At 46.7% G+C, this 16891-nt stretch overlaps 1 protein-coding gene across 5 annotated transcripts in view; it reads right to left on the bottom strand.

The window, feature by feature from the left end:
* The window catches only part of LOC126282042 (fat-like cadherin-related tumor suppressor homolog), a 1587586-nt gene that overhangs the window by 816675 nt on the left and 754020 nt on the right, over nt 1-16891 (bottom strand). For all 5 annotated transcript variants that reach the window (XM_049981457.1, XM_049981458.1, XM_049981459.1 and 2 more), the window contains one exon: nt 137-3236. In XM_049981457.1, coding sequence (XP_049837414.1) covers nt 137-3205 — 3069 coding nt within the window. In that variant the 5' untranslated portion in view covers nt 3206-3236. The remainder of the gene's footprint in view (nt 1-136; nt 3237-16891) is intronic.

Genomic DNA, 16891 nt, shown 5'->3' with positions numbered 1-16891 from the left:
TCCTTTGTCCTCGTCTGACGAGGCTTCGGTTTGTTTATAGGCTCAGCCTGTGAAATTATGTGCTGGCGGCGAAGCTAAGTACCGACAACAACAAAGAAAAGAGATGAAAACAAGCATTCTGAGAGCACAGACGTACCTGCCCTCCGGCGCCGACGTCCGGGTCGCTGGCGCCGACGACGGCGACGACACTTCCGACGGGCAGGTCCTCCCGCGCCTTCACTGTGTACGAAGGCAGCGCGAAGGCGGGGGCGTTGTCATTCACGTCGTCGATGAGGATGCGCACGATGGCGTCCGAGGACAGGGGCGGCACGTCGCCGCCGCCGCCGCCGCCGCCGTCGGTGGCGCGCACCTTCAGCTCGTACACGTCCTGCCGCTCACGGTCGAGCGCTGCCGCCACCGTCAGCACGCCGGCGCGCGCGTCCACCGCGAAGTCGTCCGTGTCGGTGACGAGCGAGTACAAGACGCGCGCGTTCTCCCCCTGGTCGGCGTCGGTCGCGTTCACGCGGAAGATGGCCGTGCCGTTGAGCGCGTTCTCCGTCACTCGGAAGCTGGCCACCGCCTTCTCGAACCTGGGCGCGTTGTCGTTGACGTCAAGCACGGTGACGGGCAGGAAGCGCGAGGCCGCCTTCTGCGGCCTGCCCAGGTCGTACACGCTGATGTTCAGCAGGTACTCGGCCTCGCGCTCGCGGTCCAGGTGGCCCACCACCTTCAGCTCGCCCGTCTCTGGGTCGATGAGGAACACGGAGTCGTAGTCGCCGTCCGAGATGCCGTACACCAACTTCCCGTTGTAGCCGAGGTCGCGGTCCCTGGCCCGGAGCTTCACCAGCGTCGTGCCCAGCGCTACCGACTCGTTCACTTTGATCCCCGTCGGGAAGTCCAAGAACTCGGGCGTGTGCACGTTCTCGCCGTACCGGCTGGGCATCATGGCGAAGTCCTCCCGGTGGAGGTCGTAGGGCGCGTTGTTGCGCTCGCCCGCGGCCAGGATCTCCGTCAGGCGGTGAGTCACACCGGTGTCGCGGCACTCGAACGCTCCGGTCTCGTCGGTGAGGATCCTGCCCGGCGAGCCCAGACTCCTCTTGGCGTTGACCAGGTTGATCAGCACGTGGACGATGTCCGAGAAGTGGGTGCCGTCCGTCGCGGTGATGTTCACCTCCCGCTCGGACACTTTGACATCTGTCAGGTCGCAGGTGACGCTCAGCACTCCCGAGGTCGCGTCCAAACCGAAGCAGCTGTCCGCGTTGCCGCCGACCAGACGGTAGCTAATGATACTTCCGGCGTCAAAGTCTATAGCCGAGAGCGTGATGATCTCCGTGCCGATCGGAACGTAGCGCGGCACGTGGCCCGAGCAGTCAACCTTCTCGAACTGCGGTCTGTTGTCATTGATATCTCTCACGTTAATCTTCAACTGCATTTCTGTCTGTCGGCGGTACGGAAGACCCCAGTCGGAAGCACGTATCCTGAGAATGTACTCCCTCCTCATAGACTCGTAATCCAGCACCATAGTCGTCTTCACGACTCCCGAGAAGTGATCTATCTCGAAAGGCACTGGTTTCAGGTTGGCGATGCTGTAGGAAATGTAGGCGTTTTCGCCGGAGTCGCGGTCCTTGGCAGACACTTTGGTGACGGTAGTTCCCGCGGGCTCGTTCTCGTCCACCCACACTGTCGCTTCCGGCGTTTCGAACAGCGGATCGTTGTCGTTGGTATCCGCCACCGTCACTTTCACTTTGGCGGAAGACTGTTTTCTGGTGCCAGCGTTCCCTTGGTCTATCGCCGACACCGTCAGCGTGTACATGGCCTTTTCCTCCGCATCGAGTTGCACCGCAGTGTAGAGCATGCCAGTGTCGGGGTTGATGCGAAACTCTCCGCCTTCATTCCCTCCTACTATCTCTAAGAAAACTTGTGCGTTTTTGCCTTCGTCGGCATCGGTAACCTTCAGGCGGATGACTGGCGTGTTGACCGGTGCCGTTTCCGGCACTTCGACTTCATAGATCTCGCGATCGAACACGGGAGCATTGTCGTTGAGGTCGGTCAGGTGGACAGGCACGGATTTGTAAGTCTCCTTCGGCGGAATCCCCATATCCGTCGCCTTCAGCGTGAGGTTGTAGCCCTGAGGCGCCGTCTCGCGGTCGAGGAGGTGAACTACGACGATATTGTACTCTCCAGGCTTCCCAGCAGGTTTTATGCGAAAGTGGCCGTCCGGATCGCCGTCGACGATATCGAGACTCTTGATCTCGCCGTGCATCCCCTTGTCACGGTCTGTGACGCGCACTATGGCGTATATGTCGGCGTTGGAATGTTCCGCGATGTCGGGCAGGTGTCGCACGTAGATTTCGGGAGCGAACAGGTTCACCTGCTGGACTCTGACCTTGAGGGTGGCCGTGCTGGCCTTCGCCTGGGGACCGTGCTTGAGGATGGAGCTGCGATCCTGCGCTTTCACCGTAAGCTCGTGCACGGATTTGGCCGTGTACCTCAGTGGCCGCGTCAGCGACACTACGCCGGTCATCGGGTGCACCGAGAACTGGTCAGTGGCGTCCAGGAAGCTGTAGTAGATTTCGCCGTTCCTGCCGAGATCGGCGTCCTCGGCGGACACTTGGGCGATGCTGCGGTGCAGGGGCGTGTCTTCCGGGACGGTCACCTCGTACTCGGTGGGGTAGAAGAGCGGGTTGAGGTCGTTGGTGTCGAGCACGGTGACGGCGACGCGCGTGTCAGCGATGAGGGGCGTGGCGCTCGAGTTGCCCCGCCACGACTTGGTGGCGCGCACGTCCAGCACGTAGCGGTCCTTGCGCTCGCGGTTCAGCACGTCCAGCTTGTCGGTGCGCGTGCGCAGCAGCAGGAAGCAGAAGTCGCCGACCAGCTTCTCCTCCGCTTTGAAGAACTTGTCGCGGTCACCGGCGACGATCTTGAACCGGATGACGGCGTCCGCCTCGCGAGGGTCGTCGGGCGCCGTGACGACGCCCATGCGCTCCTCGGGCGTGGCGTACGTCTTGGGCGGCGAGTTCTCGGGGATGCTGGCATTGTAGGCGGGCCTGGTGAAGCGGAAGGCGCCGGGCGGAGGCGGCGGGGGCGGCGAGGGGCGCGGCGCGTCAGGGCCGGCAGAGGGGTTGGAGGCGGGGGCGGGCGCCGGGCCGCCCGCGGGGGCGGCGGACACCAGCAGCAGCAGCAGCAGCTGCAGGCGGCGGGCGCGCGGGCTCGCTGCCGCGTCCATCGCGGGGCACGCCGCTTCAGCTCATCGCGACCTGCCGACACAAAGAAGTAAACACCGTCAGCGTTTCATTCCGGTAGCAATACCGTTTCACCCTGCAGCAGGGGGTAAATTGCAGTACAAGTCTTCCGTTCGCCCAGCGATGTCAGATATAAACAGCATACACAACCATAGTGCTTTGGATCTGTGAAAATCGTGACGGTCAGTTATCGCTTCGTCCGCCTCGCGAGGGTCGTGTTCTTACACTGTCCTTTGCGTGGTTTGAAAATAAATTGTGAAAGACTGATTACTTTTATACATACCGGGTTATCAAATAGTCAATAGTAGTAACAGTAGTAGATTATAACAATAAAAATAACTAACAAGTAGGGACTGCAGCGATAATACAGACTCGGCCAGCTCAGTGCCAGGGGCACGCTCACATGGGTTTAGCTCAGTGAGCAGGTCTTTAAGAGTAGGTTTATACATGAAGTGGCACACTTGTAATCGCTGCAGAATAAACTAGTAAAAGTAGGATAGCCTAACATATTAACCTTGCTCATAGTTACGCCAGTTATAGAAAAATGAACTGTAACAATGCTGTAAATTGTAGTAGTATAATATGTAGACCCACTAATCATTGAGGTGGTGGGTTACTTTGTATCTCCATATTGTTTGTTGTATTGTGTTAATACAGAATTAAAACAATAGTATAAATTTGAAAACTGAATAAATCATCGATTAATGTGCATACAGAGGTAAAAATTGACACACATGCTTGGAATGACATGGGGTTTTATTAGAAACAAATAAAAACAAAGATCACAAAATGTCCGACAGATGGGGCTGGACAGCAAACCTTCAGTGACTGCGCATGACAATCGTCATGCTTGGCCTCCCAGGTCCAAAGACCTCAGTGCGTGCGATTATTGGCTTTGGGGATACCTGAAGTCGCAAGTGTATCGCGATCGACCGACATCTCTAGGGATGCTGAAGGACAACATCCGACGCCAATGCCTCACCATAACTCCGGACATGCTTTACAGTGCTATTCACAACATTATTCCTCGGCTACAGCTATTGTTGAGGAATGATGGTGGACATATTGAGCATTTCCTGTAAAGAACATTATCTTTGCTTTGTCTTACTTTGTTATGCTAATTATTGCTATTCTGATCAGATGAAGCGCCATCTGTCGGACATTTTTTTTAACTTTTGTATTTTTTGGTTCTAATAAAACCCCATGTCATTCCAAAAAATGGTTGAAATGGCTCTGAGCGCTATGGGACTTAACTTCTGAGGTCATCAGTCCCCTAGAACTTATAACTACGTAAACCTAACTAACCTAAGGACATCACACACATCCATGCCCAAGGCAGGCTTCGAACCTGCGACCATAGCTGTCGCGCGGTTCCAGACTGAAGCGCCTAGAACCGCTCGGCCACGGCGGCCGGCTGTCATTCCAAGCATGTGTCAATTTGTACCACTCTATCTACAGTATTCCGTGATCTATTCAGTTTTCAAATTTAGACTGACTTTTTGATCACCAGGTATATAACGGTGAAATATTGTGCAGCTTATGGTTATAGAGAACTCAGAGCAAAGGAAGTGGATTTCAGTTTCACGTAGCTACCACATGGCATTTAATGTATAAATTGCACTACTGCCGACAATACTTTTCGTGTTCGATTCTGTATCTGAATCTTGTTTTTGAAGATTTCCATTTTCTCGGCCGGAGTTCTAAAATCATGGGTACAAGCAATTCGCAGAAATAATTGGTCCCTACATCGTACAGTACTGTGAGCAGCCGGCACTACAGAAAATTGCTACCAAGCGAGGCCAGGAGCGTTACTGTAAAGTCTTAAAAGATGATGGCGTCCCGTCTGTCTTTGACTTTTCTCAACATTTGCAGAAGAAATGGCTGCAAGGAGGCAACTGGTTTGGAAAGAATCTGTTAGTACTCATTTAAGTTAAATACATTACAAACATTTAAAATATAATTGTATCAACAAAATAATAGTTAACAGTCGCCATGAACGTATTGTTTATTAACACGCTTAAGAAGCTATTATAACTGCGAACTAATGTGTATGCAAAATTACAATGATCTTGTTCCTTGCAGAATGTAAATCAGGCAGATACATATTTCTTAAACTCTCCTGAAGAACTGAGAAGAAACAAAGGAACTTGTTTTTTTTTCACTTGCCGCCCTTTCTTAACGACCCACCACCTAATTACTTAAGGTGGGTCTTATTTGACTTATTAGCCGCTGCGATCGGTGTACGAGCGCTGATGTGGCTTGAACCTCCACACCAGTTCCCTCATCCGGTCACCCCGTTGCCCGTGTCCCGCCTCGTGGAGGTGGGTCGTTGTTGTTCTTATTTTGTTTTTATCTTTTATTTTCAGTTTATTCCACACGGAATGCGATACCCACATTATTCAACGTACCAAATAAGCCACCACAATTGCAGCTGAAGAGAAAACCATGAAGACTTGATAATAAAACGTCTAAAGTAAAAAAGCTGTTTCCCAAACACAGAAGAAACCAATTCTGCTATTGCTACGGCTGAATCAGAAATGGCAAGAGTCTTAAACACCTTCGCTTTTGAAGTAAAAGTACAGTCATGTACAAAAATGTATAAAAATATTGACCAGAACTTGTCTCGTTAAAAATTCTCATTCACCTCACATTTTAAGCACACAGTCACTGCATGAAAATTAATGTGTAAAATTTTAAATGGCCAACTGTGTTGATAAAGCCTTTTTACGTACTGCTACAACTCTTTACAAGGCAAAACTTAACATACTTAACCTCAACAGTAACGTACTTATAGCTATACTGCAACTTCTAATTATTTTCGTAAGTCGAGCGTATACAATGTGTTGAGTTCATATTAAATTACACAGGAGGGCTTTACCACGTTAACGTACAAAAAGAACTGTAGGGTTTGTTGCTATCGCGTGGCTGTTGTGTTTGGTTCTGGTGTTGAAGCAGCAGACGAGGCCATACCCGTCGCGGCCCGCGCCGATGCACTCGCGATAGAAAGGCAATCAGTTTCTTCGTCCCAGTCCACCCGTCCAACCTGGTGTACACCGTTTGTGCATCTGCCACTTGCAGCGTCAACACTAGAGTCTGCTGTGGCCGAAAAGCGTTAAGGTGTATATACAGATATAACAGCGGTCAAAATGGACGGTTGCTTTGATTAGTAACAACGGTCGCGGACTCATACAATGATTTTATTTTTATAGACAAAAGTTACATTAAATTCTGCAACGCCTTTACCTGCGATAGTGATAATTTAACATTAGATGTCTACGAATCAACGCGATAGATAAAACTGCGAAGGGGATAAAAGAAAGCTGTAAGATCATTTGATCGATGGTGAAAAAAATGGCCGTGAAAAAGGATATAGCGCGGGACATCAAGACACAAACGTTAAGCAATCTGACAGGAACAATTTGGAAAAAAAGAAAGAGAAACGAAATCGACACATACGCTTGTGTTGCTTTTTATTATTGTCCATTAAGAAACTACTTAGGTCTTCCACGGGGGAACCCAGTACACCATAGTTTATTAAAGAAAGTACCGTGATACGACGTATCAAACGGAAGTGTGTCACTGGATACGGATTTCTTGATCGCGAAGACACTGGAAGTTATATTGGTTGGAAAGTTATAAACAGATGCTGAAATAATATTAGGTGTGCTCCAGACAGCTATTCATATTGTACATTAATGACATGACAATATTAATAATAACAGACTACTTTTCATATGTTGCTGTTACAGCTAGGGCTTCCGTTTTATGATAGAAAAATAAACAGTGACGACTTAAAACGTGATTTCGTATTGAGGATGTTTTCAGTATGCCAGAGAACAAACCAAAACAATCACATGTTTGTTACACAATGAAAAATCTGAAGTGGTAGATACTTCAAACAAGACGCCATATGTTCGGCGAAAGCCTACTTTCAGAGTTTCAGGAGGCTACAAGTGTAGATCGCGCGAAACAAGACTGCATAATTATGTAGAACGCATAGAATCATTTAAATAATCACCAGTAAAACCAATCACCTCCGATTCCTTAGAGAACAGAACTCCCAGGTAAAAAATAGCTTCAGTCGTCTGTCTACTATAGAAATGACTTAATGTGCTAATGTCTACCGTGCAATGATATAATTATGTATGTATGTTTTGTATATATGTTCAATGGTATATGCGGGTACTGTTTGCCTTTCGCCAATAGAGTTAATAGCATAGACATAATATATTGAAAAGTCATTCTTGACGCTAAAGCTTTACCGCATAAACAACGAATATTTAGAAGGTGACAAACTGTGTTCTTTTCGTTGTTTTGTGGCGTTACAAGCGAAGAAAGTTTACAAAGGGTTTGAAATTCTGTTTAAAATTAGTTACTAGTCACTAAGTGCTCTCATTATGAAATGCTGGAAGAGTATATTCTGGGTCATTTGCACTCCATTTTAAGAAAAGGCTAGTTTTCATGCATATCAGTGTTCACGACGTCATTCTCCTGAACCGTAAGTCGTATTATGATATAATTCAGTGATATATGTTGATCCCGTCTGCAATATGTGTTGCGAATAGAGTTAATAGTATAGAAGAAATATTTTAAAAAGACATGCTTGATGCCGAAGCTTTATTCTATGAATAGATATGCAGTAAGCGCTATACTCCCCCCCCCCCCCCCAAATAACTTTTTGGCACGTGCCAGCGAGAAAGGTTCCAAATTATGAATTTTATAACACTGCTGCACTACAGCAATCATTAGAGCAGCAGGTGAAAGAGACAGTCAACAAGTTGCAATAAATAGTTGTTTTTAAAATAATTTTGCGATGGATTTACAGCTGTCTACCTCAGAAGGACTAACAGAATTCACATTAGCAATCAGTAAAGCTATCTCCAAGTCACGTGTCGACAATGGTCTGCATGTCCATATGTACAACTTGAAGGACCCTAGAAACAAGGGCTTGTCATATCAGTAAAACCAACCTCTTAAAATAACAGACCATGTTAGTGGCTATATGCGTGTAGCTGTTAACGAGGTCTGTTATTTTAAGAGGTTGGTTTTATTGATATGACAAGCCCTTGTTTCTAGGGTCCTTAAATTTTATATATGGTCATGCAGACCATTGTCAAGACGTGACTTGGAGATAGCTTTACTGACTGACTGATTGAATTCTGAGAGTCCTTCTGAGGTAGACTGGTTTAATTCCGTCGAAGCGATGGTTTTGAAAACCACCATTTACTGCAACTGGTTGACTGTCTATTACACCTGCTGTCCAAATTACGTGTAATATTTGCTGAAGGACGCTCTAATTCACAAATAATGGGTGAATAGTCTGGATAATATGTGCGCCGTGAGTTACATGCCTGAAGACCTAGAGAATAATTTCTGACTTTAATACTTGACTTATTGTATTACACCATTAACGTAAGATAATAGCTCTTCACGAGTAGATTATGACAGCATTTGAAATTTCTAATTCTGACAATAATTTATGAAATATTGATATTAAAATTTTTATTGCCCTGAAAGTCGTTACATAGGTAACCTGCAACTGAAACTGGGCGACATATTTCCCCGTTCAGTGGTGTAGGAGGGCGTGCTCGAAAGTAATACCTCCGATTTTCTAAAGTGAAAACTCTTAAGGCTTTTTAAATAAAATAATCTTTATCAACATTCTACATCGTTATTCTTCATGTCTACATATTTATTTCGAAACAAAGTCACCTTGGCGACGAGCACGTTTCACCCAACGGGAAACCAGTTTGTTGAAGCCTTCACTGTAGAATATTTGGCTTTGTTGACGCAGACACTACCTCACCTCTGCTTACATCGCCTCATCACTACCAAATTGAAGTCCCCGAAGGTGTTCTTTAGGTTTTGCAAACAGATGAAAATCGGATGGGGCGAAGTCGGGACAGTACGGAGGATGATCGATGACAATGAACACAATGCGTGGCATTTCTACAGACATCACAGAGCTGTTTTGTGGTCTGGCAATCGCAAGCTGAAGGAGAGGCTCTGCATGTGTGGACGAACACTTCGAATTCGAAACTCAATTACAGCCTGCTGTTTTCTACACGCAACATTTCGGAGCCTTCTAGCGGCACAGTGCTTCAACTTGCGTCAGCGAAGCAGGGAAGTCGACCAAGTACACTAATGGCCATTAATATTGCTACACCAAGAAGAAATGCATATGATAAACGGGTATTCATTGGACAAATAAATTATACTGGAACTGACATGTGATTACATTTTCACGCAATTTGGTAGCATAGATCCTGAGAAATCAGTACCCAGAACAACCATCTCTGGCCGTAATAACGGCCTTGATGCGCCTGGGCATTGAGTAAAACAAAGCTTGGATGGCGTGTACCTTTACAGCTGCCCATGCAGCTTCAACACGATACCAAAGTTCAGTTGCTCGGCCACCATTCACCAGACGTTTTCAATTGGTGAGAGATCTGGAGAATGTGCTGGCCAGGATAGCAATCGAACATTTTCTGTATCCAGAAAGGCCCGTACAGGACCTGCAAGATGAGGTCGTGCATTATCCTGCTGAAATATAGGGTTTCGCAGACATCGAATGAAGGGTAGAGCCACGGGTCGTAGCACATTTGAAATGTAACGTCCACTGTTCAAAGTGCCGTCAATGCGAACAAGAGGTGACCGAGACGTATAACCAATGACACCCCATACAATCACGCCGGGTGATACGCCAGTATGGCGATGACGAGTACACGCTCCCAATGTGCGTTCACCGCGATGTCGCCAAACACGGATGCGACCATCATGATGCTGTAAACAGAACCTGGATTGATCCAAAAAAATGACGTTGTGTAGCCACGTTTCAGGGATCGAGACGTGGCTACACGATCCGTTACAGCCGTGCGGATGTGATGCCTGTCATCTCGACTGCTAGTGATACGAGGCAGTTGGGATCCAGCACTGCGTTCTGTATTACCCTCCTGAACCCTCCAATTCCAGATTCTGCTAACCGTCATTGGATCACGACCAACGCGAGCAGCAATGTCGCAATAGGATAAACCGCAATCGCGATAGGCTACAATCCAACCTTTATCAAAGTCGCAAACGTGATGGTACGCGTTTCTTCTCCTTACACGAAGCATCACAAGAATGTTTCACCAGGCAATGCCGCTCAACTGCTGTTTGTGTATGAGAAATCGGTTGGAAACTTTCCTCATGTCAGCACGTTGTAGGTGTCGCCACCGGTGCCAACCTTGTGTGAATGCTCTGAAAAGCTAATCATTTGCACATCACAGCATCTTCTACCCGTCGGTCAAATGTCGCGTCTGTGGCACGTCATCTTCGTGGTGTAGCAATTTTAATGGCCAGTAGTGTAATGCGTATGACACGTCATACCTCAGCCAGTATTGAGAAGAGAACAAAAAATAGTTGTGAATGAAGCAAATAGCTGGCAGATTGCGTGCTCTGCAAACTAGTGGAACGGGAAGAAACTCTGTCGTTCTTCTGAATGGCAAATGGTAATGCCGTATGGCTAGGGCCTCCCGGCGGGTACACCGTTCGCCTGGTGCAAGTCGGGAATCTAACCCGAGCCGTTAGGTATGACATTCCGTCGCGCCGACCACTTAGCTACCAGAGGCGAAAGCCATCCACACGAAATAACCCAGCTGGTTTATCCAGAGGACGCAAGCAGCTGAAAGTAGTATCTGAGTCATAGTGCGTCTCTGGAATAAATTGCTACGCGAAGGAATCAAAAAAATTTGCAGGAGCAGAAGACGCTCCTTGCCGACGTAAATTAACCTCGGACTCGCAGGGATTAGAATCAGTGACCACCGTCAGAACGCGGCTTTGACCCGAGCCCGAGGAGAGGGGAGGCAGAGAGAGCCTTGGGTTGGGGGTTGCTCCTGGATGGCGCTGATTAAGGCCCCTTTGAGAGCACAAGTTGCGCAGCGCAGAAGGCGGGTAGTTAGCGGAGAATCCAGCGAGCAATTAAGGCGGCCTATCACCAGCTGTATCTGAGCCGTCACGGTCGTAATACCTCTCCAGAGATTAAGCCGGTGCGCCGCTCCGGTATACCCGCGAACAACACCTGCCCTGTTTACCTCCCGCGAGAAGTGGAGTGTAGCGAAACGGCGAAAGCCTAATTTCTAAGGGATCAAACTTCTTCGCGATTACTCGCTGTAAGTTAAAACCGTCTGCCTTACTGAGACTGCGGGCAGGGTAGAGCTACTTTCAGTCTTTACGGCATGATTCAGAAGGAAACATCACCAACATGGCCTGGGGAAAAAGTACACTTACGAGATATCAGCCCCCAGTAATCCCGCGCAATTATTGAAGCCATAATTCTGATAGGACGCAGTTATTATCTTCTGAAAATACGGCATTTGAACTTTCACGAGTACCGTTAGCTTGTCACTCGATCCGCCCTACTACAGCACCTTAATTCCCGAGCGCGAAGTACTGAACTGTGGAGTGACCAAGAGGCTGTAAATTATTGTTCTGGGACAGGCAACCTGCTTTCTTCATTGTATCAAAAAGCTCGGTTTATAACCTGTAGCTAGTGCCAGAAATCTCTGTTTTGAACCTTATTGTGAATTAAACTGTGCCGTGTGCTCCTGCGATTTGATTGTTCCAGTGTAGTGTGTTCGATCTCTTTCGATTCGCTTTGCGGTGAGCGGGTTGGTGCGCCCTCTGCGATTCCGTGCCGGAAGCCGAAAGGGAGTCTCGGGCAGAAAGAGAGACGAGCGCCGGAAGATCGCGGAAGTCGCGTCGGCCAAGTGGCGTGAGTGCGAGTGTGGCAGTTGCATTGGGGCCGGCCGAGCAGCGGAACAGGGGGTGCTGCAGTGACTCGCTGTCGGTCGTTCTGTTTACGAGTTCAACCTTCCTCACGCTGTGGCTACGGGCTGGTGTTATTCTGGACATTACCTTATTAGCGGCATTTGGATTAATACTGTTAAAGGTGAGCTGTCAGTTTGGTGGAGTTACAGCGAGACTTCCTTTTGGTCGTGTTCTGGCTTTCGCTGCTGAGCAGTGAGTGTTCCCACGTCGCGTGTCGAAATACTGACTTGTGCCCTGGTTGATTTACGTATGAACTGGAGTGCCTATGTGGGCGTGTTTGCTTAAATTGTTGATGAAGTGTTTCCCAATACCATTACTTGAGTGTCTGTAAATTGCATTTTAGTTTGTTACTGAACTTATGTCAGTTAAGCGTCACGCTAGCCAAGTAAAGGTTAAGCCTACTGTGACACCACTGTTTACCTGTAGGATTAAAATTAATTCAATCTTAATCACAGCTACGAATAATTCAAGGCTAATTGTAAGTGCCGTGTGTGTTTGGTTTTTTGTCCTTTTCTCTTACTTACTAATGTTGAGTGTTAAACTGTTATGGAAACCCCTTTGAAGTCATTTCACGGTGTGGTTTTAGAAAGAGTTGTGTGGGTACTGTTGTTAACGGCTCCTGGGGTTTCTCGCCCACACATCTATCGCACGCCAGGGGTTTAGTGCCAACCGCCAACAGTGCGGTAACTTGTTAACAATCCTTTTCGAATCACCGTCTGGTCTACGACTATTGATGGATTTCTGTGGTAAAATTCAAATGGAGGCACTGTCTTGTTAACTTGTCTGAACTGAATGTGCTTGCCCTGTAAAACAGTTCATTACTGACTGAGTAGTTTAGTCAGTGGTAGGACACTCGTCATTCTCGCACAGACTGTACTTGGCATTAATTGCATTGTCCTGGTAAATCGGTGTGCTACGTAAGATTATAACGCAAGCGCCATTGTGGGTAATATTTACCATTTAACTATATGAGTTGGTTCTGTGAATCATTGTGGCACACAAGATCACGTAAAACAGTGCTATAGTGGGCAGATATTGCTATGTGTCTGTAATATTATTTCCTGTTAGCCATTGTGCCCATTAGGTTATGTAAAGTTTAAATACAGTAACCAGTTTGCTAATTTTCTGTGTTTCGTAATAACACTTTACAAGCATTAAAATTTTGGGAAAGGTTTAAATCTCATATTTGTTTGATGTTAGATAACTTGTTGATGATTCATGTTAAATCAGCTGATGTACATTTAAACTGAACAAGTTATATGTCAATATGTTGTTACCAGTACCTTGCATAATTTTTCTTGCGTAATAAATTAAATTTTATATTCTATCCTCCATTTGTTGCTCAGCCCCTGTATCCTGCTCCCAACCATATCATGAACCAATTACAATCACAGCAAAGGGTGATACCAGATACAGACAGATGCCTACGACTAGAGGCATACAGGTATGCACGTGAGTTATACAGACAGACCCTATAAAACACACGTACACAACACTGAGAACGATGTGTAACGCCACAAAATATATGGGATGAACATACAAAATGCTGACAGAGAACGTAAAAACCCCACTAGTTCACGGAACGCTAAGGCAGGATGACAGCACGGTCACGACGGGACAGAGGAATACGACAGAGTTTCTGCTGCACAAACTGCTTCCTGACGACGTCAGACATACAATATCACACAACATTAAGAGAAAAAGCATCTCGAACAGCCCACATCCATTCAGGAGCACGGAATAAAGTACCACAGCAGATCATCCCGTTCCTAATAATGTTACTGAACTATGCCTTGCGGCTGGTCAGGGCGTCTACATTGCGGAAAACCGCCAAACCAGCCATTATTAAGAGTTACGAACCAAGATGCCTCGAACATCGTAGCAAAGATTCAGAAGAGACTGCTGTGTAAATGTTTGCAAACTCAGAACTCTCAGGGGAATGAGCCAACGCCAATTCGGCTCCAGAACCGGTATATCCATAGATGATGTCATCACCCACGCATTACACATCTTTAAGAATACAGGAAACAAGAATGCCACGGCAATAACGACTGTCGTTACTGGGGCATTCGATTACATCTGGAGGCCCCTAGTCACCGTTCAACAGGTTCCTACATCTACAGCTACACTTATACTCCGCACGCTACCCAACGGTGTGTAGCGGAGGGCACTTTACGTGCCACTGTCATTACCCCCCTTTTCTGTTCCAGTCGCGATCGGTTCGCGGGAAGAACGACTGTCTGAAAGCCTCTGTGCGCGCTCGAATCTCTCTAATTTTACATTCGTGTTCTCTTCGGGAGGTATAAGTAGGGGGAAGCAATATATTCCATACCTCAGCCAGAAACGGACCCTCTCGAAACCTTGCGAGCAAGCTACACCGCGATGCAGAGCGCCTCTCTTGCAGAGTCTGCCACTTGAGTTTGCTAAACATCTCCGTAACGCTATCACGGTTACCAAATAACCCTGTGACGAAACGCGCCGCTCTTCTTTGGATCTTCTCTATCTCCTCCGTCAACCCGATCTGGTACGAATCCCACACTGACGAGCAATACTCAAGTATAGGTCGAACGAGTGTTTTGTAAGCCACCTTCTTCGTTGATGGACTACATTTTCTAAGGACTCTCCCAATGAATCTCAATCTGGTACCCGTCTTACCAACAATTAATTTTATACGATCATTCCACTTCAAATCGTTCCGCACGCATACTCTCAGATATTTTTACAGAAGTAACTGCTACCAGTGTTTGTTCCGCTATCATGTAATCATACAATAAAGGATCCTTCTTTCTATGTATTCGCAATACATTACATTTGTCTATGTTAAGGGTCAGTTGCAGATCTTCCTGCATTTCGCTACAATTTTCTAATGCTGCAACTTCTCTGTATACTACAGCATCATCCGCGAAAATCCGCACGGAACTTCCGACACTATGTACTAGATCATTTATATATATTGTGAAAAGCAGTTGTCCCATAACACTCCCCTGTGGCACGCCAGAGGTTACTTTAACGTCTGTAGACGTCTCTCCATTGATAACAACAATATTTGTTCTGTTTGCTAAAAATTCTTCAATCCAGCCACACAGCTGGTCTGATATTCCGTAGGCCCTTACTTTGTTTATCAGGTGACAGTGCGGAACTGTATCGAACGCCTTCCGGAAGTCAAGGAAAATAGCATCTACCTGGGAACCTGTATCTAATATTTTCTGGGTCTCATGAACAAATAAAGCGAGTTGGGTCTCACACGATCCCTGTTTCCGGAATCCATGTTGATTCTTACAGAGTAGATTCTGGGTTTCCAAAAACGACATGATACTCGAACAAAAAACATGTTCTAAAATTCTACAACAGATCGACGTCAGAGATATATCTCTATAGTTTTGCGCATCTGGTCGACGACCCTTCTTGAAGACTGGGACTACCTGTGCTCTTTTCCAATCATTTGGAACATTCCGTTCCTCTAGAGACTTGCGGTACACGGCTGTTAGAAGGGGGCAAGTTCTTTCGCGTACTCCATGTAGAATCGAACTGGTATCCCGTCAGGTCCAGTGGACTTTCCTCTGTTGAGTGATTCCAGTTGCTTTTCTATTCCTTGGACACTTATTTCGATGTCAGCCATTTTTTCGTTTGTGCGAGGATTTAGAGAAGAAACTGTACTGCGATCTTCCTCTGTGAAACAGCTTTGGAAAAAGGTGTTTAGTATTTCAGCTTTACGCGTGTCATCCTCTGTTCCAATGCCATCATCATCCCTGAGTGTCTGGATATTCTGTTTCGAGCCACTACTGATTTAACGTAAGACCAGAACTTCCTAGGATTTTCTGTCAAGTCGGTACATAGAATTTTACTTTCGAACTCACTGAACGCTTCACGCATAGCCCTTCTTACGCTAACTTTGACATCGTTTAGCATCTGTTTATCTGAGAGGTTTTGGCTGCGTTTAAACTTGCAGTGAAGTTCTCTTTGCTTTCGCAAAAGTTTCCTAACCTTGTTGTTGAACCACGGTGGGTTTTTCCCGTCCCTCACAGTTTTACTCGGCACGTACCTGTCTAAAACGCATTTTACAATTGCCTTAAACTTTTTCCATAAACACTCAACATCGTCAGCGTCGGAACAAAAATTTTCGTTTTGATCTGTTAGGTAGTCTGAAATCTGCCTTCTATTACTCTTGCTAAACTTCTTGCTTCTATTACTCTTGCTAACCTTCCTCCCTTTTTTATATTCCTATTAACTTCCATATTCAGGGATGCTGCTACGGCCTTATGATCACTGATTCCCTGTTCTGCATTGACAGAGTCAAAAAGTTCGGGTCTGTTTGTTGTCAGTAGGTCCAAGATGTTACGTCCACGAGTCGGTTCTCTGTTTAATTGCTCGAGGTAATTTTCCGATAGTGCACTCAGTACAATGTCACTCGATGCTCTGTCCCTACCACCCGCTACGGAAATGAGCGAGTAGTCGAATGGCAGATGGACACCCTGAAAGTAATTAAAAGAATGACCAAAGGCTATCCTCAAAGGTCGATCTGCGGTCCCATCTTCTGGAGTAAACCCCTCCTAGAACTTCTAGATGCGGATGACAAGTCAGACGGAATTTTCGCCTACGCAGAGGACGATTTAGTTGTAGTCATTGTCAACAAACAGAGTCCAGCTAGAAAAGGAAACCAGTGGAATAACACAAACAATTACACAATGGTGTCAGAGCAACAAATTTAGAATAACCAAAAACAAAACCACATACGCATTACTGAAAGGATCACTCCAAAGAAATCCTTCAGTTAAAATAGGGCACACAACCATATAATAAGCCTATGTAACACACTATTCTGAGGTACACATTGATGAGAAATTGAATTTCCACAAACACAC

Source organism: Schistocerca gregaria, chromosome 7 (assembly GCF_023897955.1).
Source record: "Schistocerca gregaria isolate iqSchGreg1 chromosome 7, iqSchGreg1.2, whole genome shotgun sequence".
NCBI classification, from domain to species: Eukaryota; Metazoa; Arthropoda; class Insecta; order Orthoptera; family Acrididae; genus Schistocerca; species Schistocerca gregaria.
The sequence above is the reverse complement of the archived record's forward strand: the minus strand, read 5'-3'. Positions and strand labels throughout refer to the sequence as shown.